The sequence below is a fragment of the Plectropomus leopardus genome, chromosome 9 (assembly GCF_026936395.1).
Source record: "Plectropomus leopardus strain MGB_pleo_1.0 chromosome 9, ASM2693639v1, whole genome shotgun sequence".
In the NCBI taxonomy this organism is placed as follows: Eukaryota; Metazoa; Chordata; class Actinopteri; order Perciformes; family Serranidae; genus Plectropomus; species Plectropomus leopardus.
This window is the reverse complement of record NC_142184.1, coordinates 22,829,166-22,855,098: the sequence shown is the minus strand read 5'-3', so window position 1 is coordinate 22,855,098 and position 25,933 is coordinate 22,829,166. Positions and strand designations below refer to the sequence as shown.

Genomic DNA, 25,933 nt, shown 5'->3' with positions numbered 1-25,933 from the left:
ATATGTCCATGTGTGCCTGACATTAGACTGACAGGCAGACAAGTTATACTGATATTGATTAGGGGGGCCAACATTTGTGAAATGAGTCTGTTCGTTTGTTTTTGTAATGCCATTTGCCTTTGCCTGAGTGATTTCATCGGCAATGTTGGTATTTATTGTATTTGTAATATATTACCCAGTAACCTGGATTGCTGCATGCCTGCTCTCTTTAAAGACTTTGTGTAATCTGACATTTTAGAGTGGTGTGTGATGCAAATTCCTTTTCATAGGGGTCAAAAATGCTAAACTAATTTTTAAAAATGGCCAAAAACGATCTAAGGCATCAATCTGAGGAAAACACAGTGACGAGTTGTGAAATAATGTGCATCATCATTTATTTCAGTTCAAAACCCTAGCTTCCAAAACAGGTATGTGGTTAAAGTAAATTGTTTCCTGTACAGTTAAGGTCAGCAAGGTCATGTTAGGTACAGTGCCGTTTGAAAGAGACCCATCTTAACGTGAGATGTCAGTGGTTCTGGAGAGCAGACTTTTAATGGTGTGCTCCTACAATGGTGTTACTGGTGGTCATGCTACATTCTCTCATGTTCCTTCCAATTCGCCTAAAAGAGGGTTATTTGTCCATGAGGCGCTTAGGAGGTTCTGGACTTGAGGCCATGCACACACAAGAAGTAAATTCAGTCTATGGAAGTCAGCAGGGAACATGTGACTAAAAGGAATAACTGAACATACTGTATTTTGGTAAACCACTAACCACTGCTTATCTTCCTACTGCACTCAAAAGGAAGCTGACATTTAGGATTAGTTCACGTTAAGCTACATCCTTAATGGATATTCCCAGATCTGAAATTCATCTACTAGCACAAATTGTGCATCTGTTAGCTCTGGGACCCCAGCATACATCATGTGGACTCAAGTTCATCATTGTCACAGTCTCGATAATGAAAACCCGGGGCTAGCAATTTATTCAGAACCCACCCACACTCTCCCAAATGTATTGCCCTCCCCTCTCCCTATAATCACGAGTCTTTAATGAAGCCAACATACAGAGTATTACAAAACAAAATGAGAACCGTAAAGGAAAATGATCAATGAAGTGACTCTACGCACCTCTCTGGTAAACCTGTTGGTGGTGTATTTTTGCAGCACTAAAATGCATTACCTAACTCTTGTTAAATATATGTATATATTTTGATATATATATACACAAACTCATGAGAAAAACTTAAAAGTCTTAACTTTATTATATTTTGTTTTTTAGAACCATGATAATGGTTTGAGACAAAAAGGGTAAATGCGAATAAAAATCAAATCAGGTCTCTTATTTTTCTCCATTCAAAATGTTTTTTTTTTTTTTGTTGTTGTTGTCATTGGTGGTCGTGACACTGAATTCAGGCGATTTGGACAGCTCTCTTAATGATGGTTAGCAGGCCAGACGTTGGTGACATGTGGACCTCAGACAGGCCGTCCGCCCTGTTTCTCTCTCATCCAGGTATGGATCCTCTCTTTCAGCTCAGGGACTGCAGAATTAAGAACAGATGTTAACAGCATTTAAGAAACTGATATTAATAATCTAACAGACAATAAGTTCATTTGACATTCATTCATTCATTTTAGATGTTCTGCAATCGCTTGTTGCAAATCTAAAACTACATGATTACTTTGCCGTTCCTAGTAAGACAGACTTCTGCTCCGGCCTACCTCGAACAAAACTTTACATGTAAGTTAATGGTGAAAAGGCATTGCAGTAACATTACCTGACTCCAGCATGCTCTCTGTGAGCGGCTGCCTGTTGAAGGGATCGGTTGGGGAGTTGAGCAGGTGGCGCAGGATGATGGATCGGTCCATTATGTTGCCCGACGGCAGCATCACAGGGTCGGTCATCAGTGTGTCCATCAGAGGGTCTGTTATAATAAAGTCACATGTACATTTTTACAAACACTGTTGACACTGTAAGCAAAAGACTGAGCTGACAATCCTGGAGCTTATGCTCCTGTGAGTTTTTCAGAAGCAGCACTTGCACCTTTCTTTTATCAGAGAGAAAGCCATTGTCATCGTATCCCATTTTCCTCTTTTTAACTTCAAAAGGCAAAAACAAACATCATAGCCTGCTCAACAGGCTGCTCCTTGTGTTTGGAGAAGGGCTGGTATCCAAACGTTGTGCATTCATCTAGATAATCTACCCTCGAGCTTTTGCAATTGACCTTAGCTTAAGATTTAAGCAAAATAAAATAATAAAAAAGAACAAAAAAAAACCCACAACTAAATTCAGTATAACTACCATGTAAGGTAGGCGTTTTCATTTGGCATCCGGCCCAGAAGCAACCTCCAGGTGGTCCAACGTACATAAATCTGGTATACCGCTGTGAATAAATATGTTACCTATATATAGACTGTGACAGCTAACTTGTTGATTTCTGTTGTCGTTTTCATCTGTAACTGTAACAGATGTATGGTTAAACACAGTGGTCCGACCTGTCTGATGTTTCTGCTATGCTTATTTTATGTACTTTGTTGCTTTCTATCATCTTTGATTATCTCTGAGGACAGGGCCACAACAAAACATATTTTAGCCACCTAAAAAAAAAAAGTCTATCTGTGTGCTATTTTTGAATATTTGGTCCACTTTACTGTACACACCAAATGATTTAGGCTGTGGTAGACCAGCAACGCAGTGTTCTGCAAAGTAAAATTATTGATTTTATAAAAGCAATCTGGTGGCTTTTATTTAATAGCTTTAATTCCCTTTCAGAAAAGGCTGTCTGATGTCAAGGTAAAGCGGTGAAAAATATTCTAAATATAGCATACACTTAAACTGAGTTTCTTTGTGGGATGCCCTTTTAATGTGGCTAAAAACTATTTGAGTTAGTGTTTGCACTGCACAGTTTTATTCGATGCATGTGGCACACGGATTATCTACCCAAAAGTTATTGTACATAACTTTTTAATTCGGTCTGTAGTGGTCGGAAATAGCAAACAAGTGAGCCATCTTGCTTCCTTCTCATGTCTGTTGAGTTACACATATGCAGTAAAGACTGAGCACGAAGTGCAGCGAAAGTATAGCGCCGCCGCCAATCTTTCTTTCATAAATCAACATTTTCTCATGCGACACAGTTCCATCCACGCTTCAGTTTTTTATTGGTTCTTCACTGTTGTTTCAAATGTGAAACCATAAAAACTGATATTTTTACAACATTCATTTGTATTTTGTAAAAAAAATTCTCATAAACCAAAGCTATAAATGGTTTTGTATAGGCTGCTGAAAATATCTGGTGGAGCTACCTTTCCTGGTTTTATAATTCCGCCAATTGAATTTGTGAACAGCCCCATGTCTTCATCAAACGTCTGTGACAAGTTGAACTCCAACCGCTCAAAAAATTGTGTTTTATATGACAGAAATACTGATGCACCTATCAAAACACCAGTAAAGCAAATATCCAATAAACACTCAATGAGAGCTTTTGATAAAGTGTGCCCTATTTTGAAATGTCACAGGGTTCTTACAGTAGGACTCATGCATTATAAAAATAACACCTGGCGTGGGAGAATTTAACCACAGAGAAAGACGATACTTGAGCCTCCTGTATGGCACACTCCCGTCAACTGTGGTGGGTTGGCTGGCATATCAGGGAATCAAAGGAGGTATGTGGGCCACGTTCTCTTTCTAGATTATATTAAGTCTGTGGTTACAGGATAGCCTTGCTCTAAGCTGTCTATATGACCTCTATGAGCTGCAAAAGCCCCTGCAAATGTCTGGAATTCAACAGCAACAAACGCTGTTGATGATCCTGTCTGTCTGCACTGACTGACCTGAGGTCACATCACATTTCAAGGCGAGTGAATTTTCCTGCTTGGGGCAAAAGATTCATTTAGTTCGTATATGTGGGTAACCACAGAAAAGTTTATTTTTAAATTTAAACTTGAAAATTTTGTTTAAAAATGTGACCAAATGTAAGGATTTGGAATTTTGAACTAACGTCTAAACACATGCAGGCTTAGGCCTCTGTTATAATGGCGACTATGCAGAAAAAAGAAAAATAAACATGTACACTAGACAGGCCTTTGGTTCTTCTGATAACATGGGACTGTCAGAAAAGCGGACAAGTTAACCTGTACTAGATATGTAGAATTAAAAGGTATATTGCTTAACCACACTGTGTACACACACACACACACACACACACACACACACACACACACACACACACACACACACATATACCTTTGAACTCGTCAGGTGCGTCACTGTAGTCCATTTCAGACTGGGAGTTCTTTGCGACTATTTCCTCCACTTTCTCCGATAGCAGCTTGAATTTTTCAATGGCAATAGAGGACTTAATACCAGCCTTCCTCATCTTTGAGATCACCTCTTCAAAGAGCTCGCGGCTGTACGACCGCTGCACATAAACCAGAAAAAGGGAACTGTTATAGAGGAGCTGCAAGAGAAGAGCGTCTTTAAGATGATGTGAGTATTCACTACCTTAACTCTATTTTACTGACTTTCATAGGTTAAGACTGTGTGTGCAACAAGCAACAGATCCTACTTGGATCCAAGCAGGTACGAAACGCTGTCTTTTTGAAACATTGTAGGATCGAAACGTCTTGAATAAACTTGTGTGGCATGGAGGAAGTGTGTAGGTGTTACCTTTTTTTCCTCATGTACTTTGTTTTTTGGTCGCCTTGCACCTACGTAATGTGCATATAACTACCCTCTTTTAACTAGAACTTTATCATCCAAATTATTTTTTTGCTAGTTTTAAGATGGATGTCTGATCAATGTCAAGCAAAAATGTAGTCATTTAAAGCAATAAATTCCTCAGTGCACGCTATATTAACCTACGGAAGCTAAGTTTGCAACTAAATAGTCACAGTTTGGAACTCTGCAAAAAGCCCTGCTTTTTGTGTGTGTCTGTAAGAGTTGCTGGAGAGAGAGGGAAAGACAAAATGTTGATGTGAGTCTCATTCTGGTGGCTAAGAAAATGAGACAATTTATACTTGATGTTCATGATAGTCATTTTATGCATCGCATGTGGAACAAGCCACGATACATCAAGTATATTCTATTTATCGTCCACCCCTACAGGCATGGTCAAAATGATCATGCTCATAAGTTTTGACCATGCCTTTGAAGGTCTACCACAATTGCCTGTAGCCTTTTCTCATAATTCATCTGACAAACTCCTACTTGTGTTTTGTATTTAGAGTCAGCAAGTGTTTCGCACAAAATAGATCTTAATCTTAGAGGGAAAATATTGTATTTGTGACAAACTGTAAACCTCAGTGCCAACCTGATCATCTGCAATCGCTTTAGCAAAGCGGGCACAGTCTAGCTGCAGGTAGATGTCCGTCAGCTGGTCTAAGAGCTTCTTGGGCTCAAAGCCATACTTCTCCGGGTTCTCCACCTTCAGGTCCCGACACTTCGGCCCACAGAGCTGCTGGAGGTTAAAGTTCAACATGGCAGCTAAACGAGGCCCGAGCTCCTGTAAGAAGACGACGGCAATGCTAAGAATAAGCTTGTGGGTCTCAGGGTGCCCAAATTCAGGCTGATAATGTTGCCTTTACAATATTTCTTACTCTATAATTGAGAATACATTGCCACTCATAGAGCCTAGAACATATCAAGTTAAAAGTGTGACCACTTTTTAAAGTGTGCAGTGGGGTCAGCGACACTCACAGGCCTGAGAAAAGGCTTCTGGACTTGCTTGGTGAGGATGTGGAACATCTCAACTGTCTCTGTGGCCAGAGCCAGATAGGAGCGAGACACCCTCTCATCCTGAGTCAGCTGGGACTGGCGGCTCTGCTGCTGCTCCTGGAAGTTTGCAGGTAAATACAAACGCTATTATTGTAAGCTATTCTGCAAAGCCACCTTCACAAATGTGCACAAATATGAGTGAGGTGATTAAATGCGCCAACTCACACAATTACGGTTTGATACCATTTTGACTTTGCTGCCTAATGTTTTTATCTCTTCCTTTTGGAGATTTAGCACTGTGATTCCTAACCACTTTTTATTACTTTAATTCTGTGTTTTATTGCTGAACATTAAGCTCATTTGCATGCATTTAATACATGGTAAATAAACCCTATATTGCTCAGCACTGACCCTAGGCAGCTGCTCCCATTGCTCCTTATTCTTCATCTCTTCTTGAACTTCGTGGATACGCTTCAGGGACTCAAGGCTCTCGTCTAACAAGAAGGTGGTGTCATTAATCAGCATGTTGATGTAGCGCACAAACTGCTTGCCAGAGCTGGAGGGGAATAAACACGAAAGAAGGTGGAAGAGTATGTCAGGTTAAAATTCAATGAAGTCAAACAGCCACCGATTCAAAACTAAATTGTGTCATTTTTATGTAACACAAATTATGAAACGCTAACTCACTTGAACTCCTCCATGAAGGTGCCATGGTGGGCGAGGTTCTGCCACAGACTCTTGAAGATAGTGCTGATATGGTACCGTATAGTGAATTTATCATAGAACTCGCTGGTGGCACCGGTATGCTCAACATCTAACCAGAAGAGACACTTTTTAAGTAAAAGAGGAAAGAATCCAGACCTCACAACAACAAATAAGTATGGGTCAGCTACACAAAGACCAGAAACGACTTTCTTTCTCTTTTTCAGATTACAATTCACACTATATCCCATTTAATACAACAACATCTTACTATTACAGTGTACATAGAACTCACCAGTGTAGAACTTCATGAGGGCGGGGACCAGCTGTTTGACAGACAACGGGTGGTTCTCCATCATTTCAGAGAATCGCTGAGTACGAGGCTGTACAGCAGGGTTGGTGACAAACAGCACCTCCACTAACTTGGCGATAAGGTAGGGGTTCCTGATGTAGTTCTGGCTGCAGATGAACACGACCAAGAAGGTGACGATGTCCTGGACACACGGCTCATATAAAACCTGGGGAGAATACCTGGAGGAAGAAGGGATGAAACAAAACAGCTTTGAGCTCACTTTTGACTTTAGTTTCTGTGTGTTTCTTACAATGCATCACAAAATTATAGTCTAATAACACTTTATTATAATTGAAACTTGAAACCATTTTTGGAGTGTAAGTTTGTGTAAAAAGTCTTCCTTTGTAAAATAAAGGTAAAATTCTCCATCAGGTAGCATTTTCTAAATACTGTAGATACGCAAATGTACACAGTACCATAAATAACTTTCATACCATGATGGCAAACCACTGCAATCCTAATGTTGACACTGATGTATAGCACAAAAAAATTATCAGTGTACTGATAAACACATTTTTCAAGTTTTGTAGACATTTCATATCTATGTTTTCCTCACATTACATTGCCCTTTCTTCTCAATAGACATGTTACAGGGTGAAGATTTTCCGATTCCAATCTAAAAGATATCTTTATAAAACACAGTTGAATGACGGCACAAATGCACAAGACTGAATTATAAACTTACTGCACGACAAAAAGCAGAAACTCAGCCACATCTTCAATGTAGAACTCAGGCAGAGCAGCAAAGCTTTTGGGAATCTCGGGGTTCAGTGGCAGGTTAATGCTGTATGAGGAATGAAGAAAAAAAATATGGTCCACACATCTTGATTTATAATAATATCCTCTTTGTGTGATGCTACATCTGTTTCTTTACATCAGTATCACAACAGTCCGTCTGTCAGTGGCGAGGCAACTCACTTAGGGTAAGCAGGGTCCACCATGCGAAGAATGAGCTGGATGACCGTGCTGTAGAACTGCAGACATCTGCGGAGCAGGTTCTCATCCAGAAGGCCCACGTCAGCACACGCTTTGGCTCGCACCAGTTTCTGACAGGACACAGTCACAAACAATGAGGATCAAGTCGCCGTAAATATGCTCTGTCATGGAATCTTGCATGTTTCAGCATTTAAGGATAGTCCTGAGTCCTCTCATGTCCAAATACAGTAAACTGAGAGCAAAATACTTGCAGAGCTGAACTTTTATATCAGTGCTCAGGATTTTACCAATTACAGAAAAATGGTGGTTGCATCTCTGAGGACGTTACACTGACCTTGAGCTGGGTTTTGCATCGCTTCAGCATCTCTCTGTGTCGACTAGCCAAGGGAGAATCTTTCCATTGACTCTCACTGTTCTTTAGCTCCTCTACAGTCCTAGCATGGGAAAAACACCTTTATATTACACACAGACTGAACATGCTATGAATAAAAGTGTGTACTTTTATAGTGACAATGATCAATCTGCATTGTCCCTGAATAATGAATAAATACCTGTTTAGTTCGCGGATTGCTCGCAACCTGCGGATGTAACGCCTGCAGCCAGGCAGGATGGACAAATGGTGGGTGTGCAGCGTCAAGAAGAAACACTCGGTGGGGAACTTGGGTTCTGAGAACTTGGTGGGGTCTTCATCTGTCCATTTGAACAAATAAAATAAATTGTTTCTGATATAAAAACACATATCACCATCAGTCAGAAACAGTCTGCCAGTATCATACAGTTAAATATCATATATAGCTTAATTGCCTTAAAAAAAACGTAGGCTAGTGTATCATGCCAAATTAGGTCACATGTCCACATTTTTTAATGAATTATTTAAATCGCAACATATGACATAAATTGTCTACAGTACAGCATGTGGAGCTGCTATTTTATGTCAGTGACTCCAAACACAGCAGAGGCAGAGGCAGAAGGATGATTCATCAGAGATTAATTAGATTCATAGAAAAAGAAATCAGAGATCTGGCTTGTTGATGAATCACTCTGAAAACTGATGGTATGCAAAATGGCTCCTCCAAATGTAATTAACAGATTTCTCAAAATGGTAGCAGCCTATGAACGATGGATTCAACTAACTTTTAATGTCAAATATCAATAATGCATTTCAAACATCAAACACAAAACGTTTAATAAAAACAAGCATTCCTCACAATCATAAATCTGTCTGGTTTGATTTATGTCAACTTACGCAGCTCATTCAGCCAGCTCTTGAGCTCCTCCATGGTGGCTTTCAGACGCGTCTCCTCCAGGCTGACAACAAGGCGACACCGTGGGTGGAAAATGTAGTAAGGGTCGACTGTCTCCAGTTTGATCTTCATGCTCAGCTGTTGCAGCACCCATAAGAAGTTGAGCATGAAGCCGTCTGTTGACACCAGCTTGTCATCAGTCTATGAGAAAAGAACAATGTCAAATTCTTGTTTAAAAGCTGAACAGAATATGACAAAAAATCAGCAGAAAATATAGAAATTAAATACATTAATTTCAGTTATTTAAAGTACAGTATAGTGAGTCTGTATTACATAATTGTGGAGATATTTTGCATACTCCATTCAATTATTTAAATTTCAAACTTAATAGAAGTACACTTTTTTTATGATTTAGTGCAAAATACCAAAATATGCATGCAACATTCAAACATTTGCTCCTCATTCTGTCAATCTATGAAATCAGAGTGTGGCCTCTATGTAGCCTGAGTGATCTAGCAAGCAAGCGTAGCAATAACAATGATGACTGATTTCTCTCCTGTGCGTACTTGGTAATTCAAAACGAAACTTACTTTAATAATTCTGGAGAAGTGACAAATGCCTTTTGCAACTTACCTGCATCTGAGCTTTCTTCACATTGTAGTTGACTAGAGCTGCCATGTAATTAAGAGCTGACTCGCGCGTTTCTCCATTTAACAGGATGTTATGAAGAACTTTGAAGAGGTCACCCTGAAAAAGATGACAAATAACTTTAACACATTATTCTCCAATAAAAGGACAGCTACTGAATTAATCCATTATGAAGCCGAGACTCACTCTTGCTGACTCCAGGTAGTGCTGCAATGATTGGCTGACGACTCGTGTGTTCTCCATGGTGATTGCTGGGCCAGAGAAATACTTGTCTCCTACTTTTGTCTGAAGAAAAAGAAAAATAAGTCATTTAAGATTGTCTGTACATTAACAGCTTTTCTTGCATTATTTTTGCTGTATTATTGCATTAAGTCTGTTCTCCTTTCCAGAATACTTGTCAGCTTTTGGCAGAACTTTAAAGTATGAGAATTCATTGTATATTTGCGAAACTCTGGTGGTCTGTTGATAACTGATTAGAACAACTCACATCATCCTCAGCAAACACAGAGAGGCTGAAGAAGGCTCCCACATAGGACAATCTCTGGATCTCTCTGCCACAACCAGGGCTCAGAGGTTTGGGACACCACAGAGGCAGCGACGTTACCTGCACAAAAGAACCACAACAGACATATTAAATAGGGTTAGACAGGTTTGTGTTGTCATTCCCCAAACATTTAACACATTAAATACACTGCTACATAAAGCTACATGCGAACATCAGGGTTAATATGTCATCTTGGCTGCCTGGGTTGTAAGAGAGAAACTAATTTCCTCACTTTTGGCTTGAGTGCCTCCTCCCTGGAATGTGAAAAAAGTATCAAAAATGGGCAGGAATGGGAGGGGGGCTTAGACACACCCAGTCATTCAATTGTGCCGCCTGTCTATTCACAGCCTGCCCCCCTGCACACATACACAAAAAATAAATCTAAAATGTTGACTGTGCTCAAAACTTGAATAACTAACAGGGTGGTGTCACTTGGTAAGAGGGTGGCGACGAGGGGTTTGGCTAATGAGGAAAACATGCTTAATAGGAACTGATCAGCCAATTGCAAAATTAAAGTGCAATAGCCAGGTTTCAGCCTTTAGAGGGGAGAGCTGGACCTGAATTAAGCCACAGCACTTCTTCATAACCATAAAAAATGCTTTTCAACTGAAAAAAAGTAGTCTGGGGGTTAAGTTACACTTAGAGTTTTGTTTCGATTTTTTTTTTTGTTGAGTTTTCAAGGTGGAAAGCACCCCTATTCTCTGTTACAGTCATTTCCCCAGCTGGGCTTTTCAGGAGGCAGTCTTACAGAGACAGGTACTACAACAGATAATTTCAGACAGAGAATGAATAACAATGTTCCAGGACAGACAGAATGAGAGAAATCAAGTGTTTAGCAAGATAGGTCCTCTGTAATTTGACTTACAATAAATATGCAATAATTGTGATATTTATAAAATGATAAATTAACAAGCAGCTAAACGAGATTAAGAACTTATATTTAGCAACAGCCTTTCAAATAAAAGTTCAGTCCTTTTCCACGCACAGGGGATTTTTCTTGCCCTTCGTCTGTGAGGCACAAAGACTCAGTGCTATAAAATAAGCAGAACACGTTCTTTCATGCTGATGTCAACTGGCCACCTTGGTATGATGAAGTTATAAACAACAGAGACAAAAGCCAGACTTGCACATACTTGATAGAACTAAATTGTTTGGTGACTTGAGGAATAAACAGCCTGAATAATCAGTCATGAGGACATGATGATGAACATTTCAATGCCATAATGTAGGTTTGGCCATCCAAAGGTATACTCACCAAATTGCACAATGGGTGAGTCTTTCCAAACTTGATTTCACAAAGCTCAGCTAATGCCTGTAAAAACCAAAAAACACAACTGATCCAATGCATCAAGTGACAATTTCCTCAAAACTCATACTTGGTTTACAGGTTAACCGGGTCGCCTGGTATGACCACCTACATTAAGAAAAAGAAACAATTTAACTGTGAAGATATTATTTATTTGTTATGCTGCATTCACACGAAGTCGGGCGTTTCGTTGATTAGCTATTTGTGCAGGAGTGGAGGGTGGAGACGAACTAGAGAAAAACAGTCTTAACATCTCAGCAACAGAGTATTTGTCTTCAGTAGTTTGTTTATGTTGGTATAAAAGATCTGTAGGATTCCTTTTAGGATTATCATCACTGTATTATCATCATTGCCACAAAAGATACCCATGTGCACAAACACAAACAAAACTAGTGCTCTCCTTTGTGGGACATCCGGAGCTGTCCATATACTGAGTAAACAGGTTATCGGACAGGCTAACAGGACCTCATTAAGGCCTCCTGTTCTGCATGTCCCCCTGCAATCTTTACTTAATTGAGTCTCATCTCCTGCCTGTATTCGTCAGGCCAAGATAACATCTCCTTACCATGAGGGGGAATTTAAAGTTGTCACTGTCAAAGGAACATTCTTTCACTGCAAGTGCCAGCCCATGGAGGATGGGAATGAATATCTGAAAAAAAAGACATCAAACATGTCATATATCTCTGTCATGTCAGTTTTTTAGAATTGTGTTTACAGAACTTGGGTTGCGACTGTGTAAGCTTTTCAGGATAACCATTTTAGAAAATCCCATGTATCACAGTTTCATGGTATATAATACGACTGCATTACCATGACCCTTAAAGGAATGAAAACTTAAGGGTTTTTTTTGTTTCAACAACCTGAAAATTAAAACCATTTTTGTTATGGAAGTATGTGTAAAAAGTCTGAAAAGCAGTCAAGGAGGAAAGGAGATGTGCATGCACAGGTAAGATTCTCTGTCCAGTTGCATTTTTTCTCAATACAATAAATAAGCAAATGTACAAGGTATGATAACCGTCCATTTTCACACGACAGTATACCTTGAAACTGGTATATCACTGAAATCCCATTCTAGTAATGACAGTTTTGCCAATATCTTTTACAAGAAATTGGGAAAAGTGAGGCTAGCACAGAACCTAATGGAATACAATTAACTGTACAGGCATCGAGTGGTGGTTCTGAATCAGTTATTTCAAAAATATAACAGGGATTTGCAAATGGTAGAAAAAAAACTACCAACAATGATACTGAGGAGAGATAAGAGAAGAACTTAAGGGTAACTTCTTCATTTTTCAACCTGGACCCTATTTTCCCATGTTTGTGTGTCTGAGTGACACACAGATTGTAGGGCAATATTTTCAAAATTGGTCAAGCAGGACTGCTGCAGCCAGCATCAGCGAAACAGACTGCACTCAACCAATCTACGCATGTCAAGTTAAATCAAATATTAGTGTTTGTTTTTGCCACTGATAAGCTCAGATTGTTACTCTAAGTGTCTGACGACATAATGGACAGGACTTTAAAGAGACAGGCCTTTTGGTTTAAAAGTAAGATCATTTCTTTTTAACCAGAAACAGCCCCAAATGCACTATCACCAAACCAACCAGACCCCATGTAAAAAAAATATTAATTTTAATGTGCACAGAGGCAGCATGTTTTCAGATCTAACTGGGTGAATCTAGGGTTTATTTTGACACAAAAAAATACTGAGTTGGTGATTGTTGGAACAGTGGAAAGACAAACCAAGATTTTCTTCTTTTTTATTTTGTTTAAGTCAACTTCATGTGAAGTGTGTTTTAACATAGGGATATAACTGTTTATGTAAAAACTGCAGAATTGCATGTCCAGCTCTCAGTATAAAGTTTTCTGACATTTCTTCATCACTGTGATGATACTTTAGGACTACTGCCCAAAACCTGGTATCACTCCATGTACATGGACTGTGTGGCCTTATAGGTTTGTTCTTGCCTTAAGAGACAAGATTTAGTTTTTTAATTAAAAAAAGACAGTACAATGAAGTTCCATCTGCCTATAGGAGTGAACAGAAGTGTTGGTTTGGCTGAAACCTGAGTACGTATCATCATGTATCAAAAATGGTAGGACGTGCTTCCCACCTGTTTGAACACCTCTTCCTCCTGATGGGTAATGCGCACCAGTTCCTGAATAAAGCCATAAGGAAGGTTCCGACACAGCAGATAAGGTACCAGCAAAGACTGATGAAGGGGGCTCCTACACGCAGAAAACAGACAAGCATTGTGCAGAAATCAAATGAATGTTTCTGGAGTCAAGGTGACAGAGTAGTTGCTATGGAGACTGAAATAAAACAGAACAGAATGCACACAAATGTAATGGCAGATTAGAAAATAACCCAAAGATTGTCACAGCATGTGACTGGCTTTCTTACCGCGGCTGGGTCAGGGTGCCTTGCAGGACCAGGGCAACATGGGAAATACACTGAGAGCGAATGTTGCTGAGAAGCTGGCTGACATTTGGTTGGCTACACATCTGAGAGAGGAGCAATAAAGGATAGGAGAGGAGAGAAAACGGTTAGAGGTGTGATAAAAATGTATGCTGTTGATTTCACAGAAAATCTCTCTGGACTTGAATCACGATGTTCTTTGACGAGCAAAACCCTCACTTGTTTCCAGACCATCTGGCCTGCAGCTAGTGTCTGAGGTACAGACTGTTCTTCCGTCCTCAGGACATTTTGTAACCACTTTAGACACGGTGAAAAAGCTTAAAAGAACTCTGCAGTTCTTATAATAAGAAGAATGGTTGCAAGGATTTTTTTGCCATATATATAAATCGAATAATTAAGTAAATATAAATAAAGTAATCACTGTGAGCAAAAGCATCAGGCTTTAAGGTGTTCTGGATACTCTGTTTTCAGCAGGTTTTTTTCTACCTTTAAGAGAAGCTGACATCAGCTCATGAGAGATGATCATCATTTGCTCCAGGCTACATGCTCATGTTGAGGATACAAATGTTGTCAATTTCTCCCCAATTTTGGATCATATTACTGCTGTAACATGTGTGTTTAGATGCTTTTGTCTGTGATTTTTGATTTTGTAGGTCAAAAGTTAAATGATCTACTTCAAATGCTGATGAGATTAAAAACTTTCTAGAATGGAACAAGCAGAAAACAATGAACATATATAGTAAGATTGGATATTTTTGGTTTGCCTTGACAAAATGCTTAAATCTGTCATTCGATTGGATATGGTAAATGGATGAGTGATGTTGGTTACTCTATCCTAATCTGTGTGATGTTAGATTCAATAAATTATTAAACAAAAAAAAGAGGAAGAAGAAAATAGATTATTTAAAAAAGAAGGAGAGAAAGAAAGATTGCTTAAAGACATTTTTAATACAAATTATGGCTTTATTTATAGATGAATGAATTTAATGCTTTCTCAGACTTGTTAAGGATCTGAAGGTAAAGTGTGTTCTAGTAGAAACACAAAATTACAAGTATAAACCTAAATAATTAGTATGTTGGATACGCTTTCATGCTTTGAGCTCATCTCTAACTCTTACCTTGGGAGCTTTCCTCTCCTCCATGCCAACACTGTCAAAACGCTCAATGAGGTAGTTCAGCATCTCTGTCTCTTTGCATGCTTCAATGGTAAAGCGGTCGCTGGCTGAATCGCAGGACATTCCCCCTCCACATGCACCAAGACTGTACACCAAAAGGTAAAACACAAAAATAGGGACACAGATGGGCTCATTAGATAACAGAAAACATTGCAGCACAGACAAATGTACGGTTAGCATCAAAAACAATCTTGTACGTATGGTTAATAAACTCAAACCCACTCTCAAGGATCCTGAAAGAAACAAACTATGAAGCATTAATGCCAGCATTTCAGCATCTCAGTAGCGGGCTCTTGAAAGAGAAACTTATGATATTAAACATTCAAGAGCTGTTTCTGTTAAGTCTTTGCTTCTGATTTTAAGATTCAGCTTGCCACATTTAATTGTCAAGGTGACAAGATTTAAACTGCTGTTAGTGGTCAGCTGTAACTGTAAAACCAGCATGCGAGTTGTTTCAAAGCATGAAAAACCTCAGGAGGTAACACAGTTAACTTGTTATTTGTCCATTAGACACAGGCAAAGCAGGGACCTCCTCTGCCGGGGGTTACGATTGCTCTCGAAGCTAAAAATGAAATCAACACATTATAATGTTAAATAACAATGTAATTTAATTCACAACAGTTTCTCCTGGACAGGGATGCAATGCAAGTTGAACTAAACCTATACACTTAAAAACTAGATAGCAAAATAAACGCACACAGGAGGGAATCAGACTCCCCTTTCTCACCAATGATGATGCCCACGCATTCAATAAATAAAACACACAGATTATGTCTACCTTACATACAATGATCTCATGCTAACTGGATTAAATTACATTGAAATTTTACCTTCAAGTTTACATGTTCTGAGGATTATTTATCTGGGATGTGCAGGATTTTCTTGTTCATAAAAATATACTGCTCATATTCATTGAAATTAAAAAAAAACAAAGTGAGCCTACTTCACCCGTTAAATGGGTAAAACTAGGCCAATAAATATCTTCAAATAAATCCAGATGAAATAGCATTTCATGTATCGAGTATCTAGCTTCAGTATCGTAAATTATTTCCAACTGAAACAGGAAAGGCAGGTGGGATATAACATTGGGAGGAAGTTGATTTGATTACTGAAAAGTGGGGGTCTCATAATAACAAGTTTCAGACGAGGTAATACATTGCCCACAAGAAAGTTGTATGGGTTAGGTAGTGAGAGACGAAGCACACCACGGGCTCCGTGTAGCTGCGGAAGACGTCTGCTGTAAAATGCCTTGCTTATAACGTGGAGCTGACACAGTTACCACTTTCCTAAAAGCCAATAAGTTCTAGCCCGCAAGTCATTAACCATGATATTTTGGGGAAACAAAGACAAACAGACATAATTCAGTTCAACAGAATTCACTTCAAACAACGTTATTAATCCCACTAGGGGCAGTTAGTTAGGGGCAGCATGTTTACTACCTAACTAACTTGATTTTAGCTGTGTTTCCAAAGATTGCAGATTGGTGGGTGTGTATCATTGAGTATTATTAGTCAGTACTATTGTGCATCAGCAGACCACATCATTTTTGGTTTTAAAGGAAGAAAATGTGATTTAAGATGAATTAACCACATCGGTTTGTTTTCTGAATCACTCTACTCAGGTGTGTTTGTGCGCCGTTAGTGGCAAGCCTCATGGGCCCACTGGAACATGCAGTGGGCACATAACTGAGCAAGCACACACAAACACACACACCGTGCAGCGGTGTACCTGGACCCAAACTGAACCCGTGCAAAATCCTCCTCCTCCTCAGAATCTTCATCACTGCTGTCCTGAGACATGTCAGAGAGGGCATAGAACAGGAACGACAAGGGGCTAACATGACGAGGAAAAGACACGAGGAGAAAGGTTGGAAGAAAAGAGGATGTTGTGCGAAGACGAGGAGACAGAAGGGAAGTGAAAAAGCACAAAGACAAATGTGGAATGGTAACAAGTCACAACAAAAGAGGACAAGGAAGAGGAAAGGATGCTGGAGGGTTGCATGCTTGCTTGAAGACTACTTTTCGTGCTGCTTTTTAAATATTCATTAATGCCATTTTGTCTGCAGCTTTTACACACTGTCAGAACATTTTTTAACCGATAGCTGAACTGACTGTCACATTCACTCACACAACTTGTCTTGAGCAAGCCAATGCAAGGAGGCGTGAGCCACGTCTTATTTGCTCGAGAATCTCACAGCAATGCGAGACCTATAAAACATGTTTGCTAAACTATTTCTAATATAAGCTGGTTGCAGAAGGGTTAGATCTTTTTAAATGAAAGCATCAAGCACTACTAAATTAACACTAACTAAAACTAAAATGCCTGTTAATTGTCAGAACACCTCATATATTAGCATTTTAGATATTTCTTAAGTAATGTGATTGAAACTCATTTGAAATATAAGGAGTCTAAATGTTAATTTGTGTGTTTTATTAATTACCTCAATCTTAAGCACAATTTGGGTACTTGTAACAGATACACGTCATTTATTCATTTTTTCTCCATTTTTTAAGAGACTTAAGATTTTAAACATAAAAATGCTAAAATATTAGGTTGTTCACTGACTTTTAGAATATCAGTCCAAATATTAGCCAGCTGAGATCATTATAAACTTGTGTAGATGAGAACTGGCTAAATTAGAAGCTAAGTAAACAACAAAAAGGGATCTGGCCAAAGACTTTCAGCTCACACTCAACCCAAAAATCTGGTGGTTCACAAAACGTTAAGGTTTTAGTATGTTTGCTTGCGTGTGCACCACACGCTGACATGCAAATGGCAGATGAGATACCTAGACGGTGGGATCCTGGAGGCAAAGGCGGCCTGTCGGGTATTCGATCTGGGAGAAGGGGGCACCAGGGGAGGGGGTGTGGAGGAGGCTTGGTTGCGAGCCCGAGGTGACCTCAAGGAGAGGGACTGGGGGCTGGGTGGTGGCACGGGAACTGGGGTGTTGGGAGGAACAGAGGGCCCTGCAGGGCTAGGAGAGGGTCCAAAGAAACTAAATCCTCTTTGACCCGGGCTTGAGGGGGAAGGAGCCCCCCAGGGAGAGGTGATGGAGTAAGGCCGATAGCGCTGGGAGATGGGCATGGGGGCAGATGGAGGGTTGAGACCGTGTCTCAGAGCAGCAGCTGTAGCAGGTGGGGTAGGGGGCACGGTGAATTGCGGGGTCGAGGGTGTGGAAGGTACAGACGCTGTATTAGAAGTGGGGAGAGATGGGGAGGTCCTCTTGGCTGCATCAAAAGCCACCGTTTGAGGACTACCACACCCATACAGACTGTGGACAACATTGAGACGATGATTGGCAAAACTCATCAAACCTCCAAGTCTTAAAAACAAGAAATGATAAAAGCAGAATCTACAAAAAAACAAATCACACATGGCAGCTCCAAATCAATTAAGTATCAATGAGCACACATTTGAGGAAGGGTGTAAGCGACCAATTCAGATCCTTGATCTGTCCCTGGGAGTTAAACTAGCCACGTTTACAATGCCTGTTCAAGGCAGGAATATGACGTCATTATGCTGCCTCTTCGTTCTGTCTATAATGTCTGGTCGCTGAAGGGGGGGGGCAGAGTGGTCTTGCCTCTGAGCCAGAACTGGAGGTAGTAACATCGTTGTAACAACACCAGTGTAAAACATAAAGCCGGGAAGAAGTCACCATGGGCTGCACGGGTGTGACATTTTGACGACGTGTTTTTGTGTACGACCCACCCCGAGAGATTTAAAAGGCAGCTGTAGCAATTAGTGGCTAATATAAAAAAAAAGAACAACGGGCGTAAATGTCTGCAAATAATGAGAACAATGACATTCAGGAGCTCCTTATCCTCTGAGCAGAAGGCAAGATCAGCCGTCATGTAACAGACGGTAAATGATTGTGATCAACATGTTATGCCTTTGTTATGTTTATATTCTCTGCCGCACGAGAGGTCGATGCTGTTGCGTTACATGTAACGCCTGTCATGCCTCTTTTACGGGATGCCGCAATGCATATGTATCATCACACACGCTCAACATGTATGTCTAACAACACACTGGTTTTGTGTAAAAATGCAGACAGATAAAGAGGGGACTTTGTTGTGGCCGTATAGCGCAATGTCTGTGTAAACGCGGCTACTGTCAGAGCTCATTACACTGATTCGAGGAACTTGCCTGGACAGAGAGCTGGCTCCAAATGACCCAGCACTGGGGCACATGGGGCTGCCACCTTGGCTGGAGGGCTGCAGCAGCGTCAGACGGTGGTCTGGGGATTTGGCTGCTGCAATTGGCTGAGAGGTGGCGGTCAAGCTAGCAAAAGGGTTGTGAACACGTGACTGAGTGGACATCATTAAGACTTCCATCAGGATCTGACCGATCAGGTCTTTGAAGTCAGAGTATACTACAAGAGAGAGAAAAAAAAAATAACAGTCAAGTTATCAAACGCAGTAAGTAAACAAAACTTTGCCATTTCAGAGTCACTCAGCCTATGAAGGTGACAGAGTTACGACGTTGCTCAGTGACCGACCATCTTTAGGGTTCTGGTGGAACTCTGCAGCCAGTGAAGGGAGAAAGATGACATCTCTATCCTGCTCCTTCCACGATACGCGGAGGATCTTACAAATGAGCTGCAGGGCCTGTTCTTCTGAGACATCTGAGTTTGCAGAGGGTTCCTGAGGAGCAGAAATAAAGATGCAACAGTCACAGTTTGATAACAGTCTAGAACCACTTAAAGACCAAGTGCCAAATGGACAAGCATTAATTTGATTCTTATGATACTCTCTGTATCTTATGATCATTTTGGTCTATCAACAGACAACTGGTACATAACAATGAACCGAAATTAATGAAAATGAAACCAAGAAAACATAGCATCCCTAATCACCTTCTGTAAACACCCAAAGACTCCTCTAATGTTTCTTCATTTTAAGACTCACTTGATCTCAAGATCGGCATGATCAAAGTCAAGCAGGCCAAGTAATTAAGGATGAAAGACATTCTCTTTTGAGTAATATTCACTGCTGCTGTTTACCTTTTCAGTCAAGTTCCTCTTCTCCCTGCGATCGCTGTCTTCCACCTCCATGTTCTCTATCCCTGAGTCCACATCCACCTGGGACATGCTGCAATAAAACCGAGGCACAGTATTCAGTAAAACCCTTTTTTGAACACAGGAATTTTCTCCACGGACAAGGCACCTTTTGAGGAGCTCACTGCATTTCCACCACAGGTATCAGGACATTTTAACCCCAAAAAGAGTCCCTGATCGGGGAGTCATACTTTCTGAGAGTGCAGGAAATTTTAGGGTGAGGTTTGCAAGGAGGCTGTCGCCGATTGGTCAAACATAAACAGCGCTACTGCTTTGAACTCATGTATCGCTTAATTCATAAAAGAAAGAAATACTGAAGTATAAATAAAGGGTCATTTTAGGACAAGGAGAGAATATTTTTCTTTAATGATAACATTACAAGTAAAATAAGGCCTTACTGACAGTTTCCCAATAAACTTCTGAAAAGACAGATAGCCCTTTTTTTCTCTCTTTTTTGTTCTGTAGTAACTGTATGTTAAGTTATGTGTTTTATGACTGTATATTGTCTGGAAAAAAGACAGAGCGAGAGAGAGAGACAGCCTTGTGATGCTGTGAGAAAATTTGGTGAATAAGAGAAATCCAATGTTATTTTCTTTTCTTTTTTTTCAAAGCAGTTACAGTCTAGAGCACAAATAAATCCAACACTTAACAGTTGATTTACTATGGAGACAGATACTCTTGGATTCATCCTCCTCCTTTGCATTTCATTCATGATATACAATTTGCAGTCATACTATGCAGCAGTAGGTGAAATGTTGCAGTCAAACCAACCTAAGTGCATTTTTTTTTTTTTAATATATTTTTTAGATGAAGCAGGCAGGCACACTGAATTGCAGGCAGCAGAGTGTTCACCTCTGTGACCACCAGCCGCCCTCATCCTGTCATGTTGCTTTTTCAAATGTCAGCGCACTAATTTGCCTAATCTTCACATGTCTTCTCACTGTGGTGGAAACGCAGATAACAATGGGCCAAAGGAATCTTTTAGCTCTTGAAAGGTTTTCCCTGGGACTAAAAGTTCCAGGAACTTTGGGTCAAAACACGACTTTTATTCTCTTCATCCTTAAGCAGACCATACTAACAATCAAACCTCGATATGACGTGTCACATTTGTCACGTCTCTTTTACTACAGACTTCATAACCAGATCCCACAAAAGCAAAACATGCAGCCATGATATGAAACACTATATATTTTTTTATTAATGTTTGCTAAAAAAAACAACAAAAGAAGAATATAACTTTTTAAAGTAACATCAAAGGAAAAAATGTCTCTTCAATGTTGTTACATCTTTATATAAAAACAATCATAGCATTTCTGTAAGCATTTTGAGAATAAGAGTTCCAGTATACTTTTTCGGTGTTAATCGTAAAAACTTGTTGCAGATGGAATATACTATAACTGTAAATCAGGCAGAGCACAGCAACCTTTCAAGCCCACAGGAGAGGAGTTTTTGATCATCAAAACATTGATTTTTGAACGAGTGTAATTTTAAAATTTGTATTTTCATGGGATTTCTAAAGCTTTTCAATTGGGCAGCACAAAATGCAACTGAAAGCACTCTTACCTCTTTTCACAGGAGGCAGTGTCAATGTCCATGCTCTGCGATCGGGACAGACTCTGGGACTGCGTCTCAAGGCTGTTTGAGGGGGAGCTGGAGAGGGAGCTCACACCCTCGCTGCTCTGACTACCATATGCCACCCCTGCAAAAGAAAAATACCACAACTGAGTACCTTTGGAGGTTTTGTTTCTTTGCCTTTCTCTTTCTCTGAAAGACTAAACTGATCATATCTCTGCAATCAAAGCCCACACACTTTGGAGAGACCTACCAGAGAAAAAAGGTTCTCAAACACAGTTTCATCATCAAGTTCTCCTCTAAAAACCTATTTTGAGGCTAATTTATAGTTTTGTACTTGCAGCCAGTGCAGCCCTTGACTTAAGTCTTTCATGTGTTTTCTTTTTTAATATCTTATATTCATAATGCTATGATGTAGTTTTTATGCAATATGAGATTGCACTTTAGTAGTCTTTGTTAACAAACTTTAAGCAGCCACCTTTTGTTTATGTCAGGAGGATTGTTTGTTGAAGAACAAATTGTTTAGCCACACTATATTAGCAAAGGCTCAGAATCCTGTTTTTAAGATCAACATGGTGTGCCATACCTTTATAAGCCCTGATTAAAGCAAACAGGTAGAGAGAAAGCTGATTAACACCCAGGATCTTACTGTGGGTGAAGGGCTGGGATCAACAAGTCACTACTGATTGCACTGTGTCAAGGATAACATTCATAACATGTGCATTAACATGCAATGAGGGTTTGCCAAACTTCCAAGATGCAAATTACAAACTTCACCAATTATGGAAAGTACTACTGGTGCTATACACCCTAAAACCCAGCATTTTACAGCAACAACACCACATCTGTGCATACCAGCAAACAATGACAGGAAATTGTTGCTCAACCCATAGATGGCTCACTAGTGTATTTTCTAGAGCAATGCATAAAAGCAACAATTCTCAGTCTGTACAGCAGACCTACACTTTGTGTCGCACAGGGACACCGGCGATCACAACAAGCTGCTGCAGTTTGTGTTAATGTCATTCAGGGTTCTTGCTGTTCAAATATCAAGGTCCAAATATAAAGCTCCTTTTCAGCGTCGCAAACAACCAAGTTGTTTATCTTCCAAGCCTCCGAGATAATATGCCTCAGGATGAGTAGGATGATACGGTTTGACGACAAATCACAAAAGAGGCTGACGACAATAACTCTATGGCGACGACCGGAGAAAGCTGATTGTATCCTGGCCTGCTGTTAAATCTTAAACTGCAAGAATGACTGACAGTGTAGCCTGCAATGACAGAAACTCTGAAAAAACGGCTAAATACGTCTCAAAAGCTGTATATCTTTTTCAGTTCTTACCGGAGGTGCCCATAGGGGATGTGGCAGGGGTACCACTGTGGACATTGAGCCCCAATGATTGAGAGGCAGCTGGTGGCTGGGGTGCGGCACCTGAGGGTCCAGGGAGGGGTCCAGGGGGTGTCTCTCTCTGTGGGGATGTCAGGGGTGTGCTGAGAGGGGTGCAGGGCTGTGACGTCTGTCCCCCTGCCAGTCGCGCCAGCCGCCTTCTGCGGATCTTGAATGAATATACCAGCAAATTAAAACATTCACTAGAAGTACTATAGAAGCTCAGAAAAAAAGGTTAACTGGACAGCAAGTCATCGGCTAAGTTAGCCTTCTGCACAAGCTGTATTTGCATTGGTATCTGTTCATAAATGTATCTTCAATCTGTATTTCATATTATTCATGGCACAGTATTCATTGTTCCTGCACTGGTCTTGCAATTTAATTTATTCACTTTACATTACACAGGGTTCCTGCAGCTTAAGGCAGGGCAAATGTAATACTTTACTTAGACTTTTTATGCCACTCAGAGTCGAGTTTAACAACTGAAAGACATTTTTTAAGCGCAAATTGTTATTTTCACATAAAATATGATTAATTTTTTTTGTCCCATAAAAAAAAGTCAGATCATCTCCATCAAACGATGAAAAAACAGCCCTTTTTAGAGTGGACACATGGAGGACAATAAACATATTATTATAACTGTATGTATTTGGTTTACCAGATACATACAGTCCATAAATGCCAGATATTTCCCAACAGAAGTGGGAAATATCTGGCATTTATGGACAGTTTTCTGGGTAACTTGTGTTTCTTACTCTACATGTGAGATTTCACTGCTTGGATTCCCATCATGACAGGTGTAAGTAAAGGAACCTATTAAATTATTTAACGAAAAATTAGACCTTACCAATTATTTTGAGATTTTACAAAATAACTTAAGATAAAAACGATTAATAATATCCAACTTCTTATGTCAGAGCATTTTTAAGCCTTTTGAAAAATTAATTTAATTCAATTTATTAGCATTTAAGGCCTTATCTTTAGATTATGGAAATTCTGTGTCCTTTTTAATGATTTGCTGGAATCCTGATTGCAATACCTGCACTGTAAACCTGCGTTTGCACAACATCATGGGCAAATTTACTGTAGCAACAACTCTCTGTAGCAACCCTGGGACTCAGCCATCATTTCGCTGCTGCATGATTTTATTCCTATGTTTTAGTCTCATGTTTATATTTCATATCCCTTTGTATATCTGTTTTTGTAGGTGTCATGTAATGAACTACTAGGTGCCTAAATCTCTCTCCAGATTAATAAAATATCTATCTGTACAGCCCACATAATTTGAACGTATATTTTAGCAGGACCATTGAAATGTATATGAACCATTGACATATTTTTATCTGAATAAATGAATGGATCAGCTTGGATAAGATGTGAAATGTGAGGCGTTTATTAAATTCATTTTTTCTTTCTAACCCCACACATAAAGACAATGACTGTAGCAGTGACCGGATTTCATTCATATGTTGCGTTAACATGATCAAGGTAGACTTTGTTAAAAAGAGTCAGTGTAATCTACATTATGAACAAAGTCAAACGTGAGTACTAATGTACTAATGGTGCTCAGTCGTCCAACAGAGGACCATTACTACAGTAATCAACAGTACATTAGTTGATCGAGTAGAAAAATACCGGCACAAGGTGCTAAAGAAAGAAATCTGTATAAATGTTGTGTGTGGTTCGAGGGGAACAGTTCAGTGTCCACAAAGTCGGCCCACAGTTGATTGCACAATGGTGGCCCGGTGTGTTTTTTATGCTGAGTCGTCTCGCAGGCTAATTTTTGGCTGTTAGCAAAACAACGTTAGCAACTGTCAGCTAGCTTTCCGCAGAGAAACATACCAAATCAATCAATGTAGTGTTATCTTGAAAAACAGCACACGTAGCAAACACCTGCCACGTGAAAACAACACAGTGAATTTATATGAATTTAGTTGTTTTGTGTGAGGAAAAATGCAACCCGTAAACCAGCTTGTGAACAGTTACGTTAGCTCGTTAGCATTTTGCTCCGGCTAAATTAAATTAACGTTCTGGCAATGGTGACTGAAATATACACGTCAAACTTTTTATTGACCGACTCTCCTAAATAAACATCTTCTGGGTCGCATCGTGTAACAAGCACTTGTGTATGTTGGTGTTTACCTCGCGTTAAACGTGTGATTTTGTCGCGGATACATTTCTTTAGTTTGGACTGTGCTAGCCTCAGTGAGCTTTAGTAGCAGGTCAGCTAGTGGCGAACAATTTGACTGACATGATGTCAAACGGAAAAAAATAAATTAAGTATAAATTGTAACGTTAACAAAGTAATGCTACATTAATTTTCGGCATAATTTTGAGCTTTTTTTTTCCATTGCCACCTTACCTCATCTGCGCTCAACTCCTCCATCGCAGCTAGGTTAGCTAGCTAGCTATTTCACTTTCGACTGCTTCAATGTGTGCCAGCCAGAGCCAGCTAGCCAGCCTGTATTAGACCGAAATATGCATAGTCCAACTCGTTCAACAAATAAGTGTCAGTCCTGATTGTCTACAAGATAAAAACTAGGACACCAGGATGCGGAGGGTGGCGAGATACAGCTCCTCCAAAAAGTCTGTCGTTTGCTAGTGTTCTACCAAGAATGAAACAAAAAGAAAAGTAGCTAGCTATTATACGTCAAAATACAACAGCGGCCATTTTGGTTCTACACGGTGTCACGTGACTAAAGAGACTTGGGGGTGGAGGTGTGAGGCTGCACTGTGTCGCACAGAGAAATGTATTTTTTCACCTGTTATGTATGTGCATGTTCTTGTCTCAGTCTAATGGTTTTCAGTACTGTAATGTATTTGCTACAAGTGAACTGTGCTAGTGCCTTAAATTAATCAGATCCATGCTAACAACAGTTTCCCCCTCTCGCTTAACCCTTT

General features: G+C 39.9%; 1 protein-coding gene across 2 annotated transcripts; it reads right to left on the bottom strand.

Annotated features, from left to right (window-relative positions):
* Positions 1–357: 357 nt before the first annotated feature.
* On the bottom strand, positions 358–25,725 carry ube4b (ubiquitination factor E4B, UFD2 homolog (S. cerevisiae)). 2 transcript variants are annotated; one of them, XM_042491448.2, is made up of 29 exons: positions 25,395–25,725; positions 22,988–23,201; positions 21,635–21,770; positions 20,018–20,105; positions 19,514–19,658; positions 19,162–19,387; positions 17,804–18,286; positions 16,744–16,848; positions 14,959–15,100; positions 13,826–13,926; positions 13,536–13,650; positions 11,987–12,070; positions 11,371–11,427; positions 10,059–10,175; positions 9,758–9,856; positions 9,557–9,670; positions 8,926–9,124; positions 8,231–8,369; positions 8,014–8,113; positions 7,662–7,789; positions 7,429–7,527; positions 6,687–6,922; positions 6,377–6,503; positions 6,101–6,245; positions 5,672–5,806; positions 5,286–5,477; positions 4,220–4,394; positions 1,755–1,901; positions 358–1,517 (listed from the first exon to the last, which is right to left on the bottom strand). In XM_042491448.2, the coding sequence occupies exons 1-29, from the start codon at positions 25,416–25,418 to the stop codon at positions 1,453–1,455; spliced, it is 4,137 nt and encodes a 1,378-aa protein (XP_042347382.1). In that variant the 5' UTR covers positions 25,419–25,725; the 3' UTR covers positions 358–1,452. The 2 variants fall into 2 exon arrangements, with proteins under 2 accessions (XP_042347382.1, XP_042347383.1); XM_042491449.2 differs by lacking the exons at positions 16,744–16,848; positions 17,804–18,286 and having other exon boundaries at positions 25,395–25,721.
* Between the last annotated feature and the right edge of the window lie 208 nt (positions 25,726–25,933).

Coding starts and splice junctions, on each gene's coding strand:
- ube4b (XM_042491448.2), bottom strand. CDS start 25,418: ATGGAGGAGTTGAGCGCAGATGAG. Junction 9,671..9,757: donor ACTACCTGGAGTCAGCAAGA/GTGAGTCTCGGC, acceptor CATCTTTTTCAG/GGTGACCTCTTCAAAGTTCT. Junction 1,902..4,219: donor CGCACCTGACGAGTTCAAAG/GTATATGTGTGT, acceptor TTATTATAACAG/ACCCTCTGATGGACACACTG.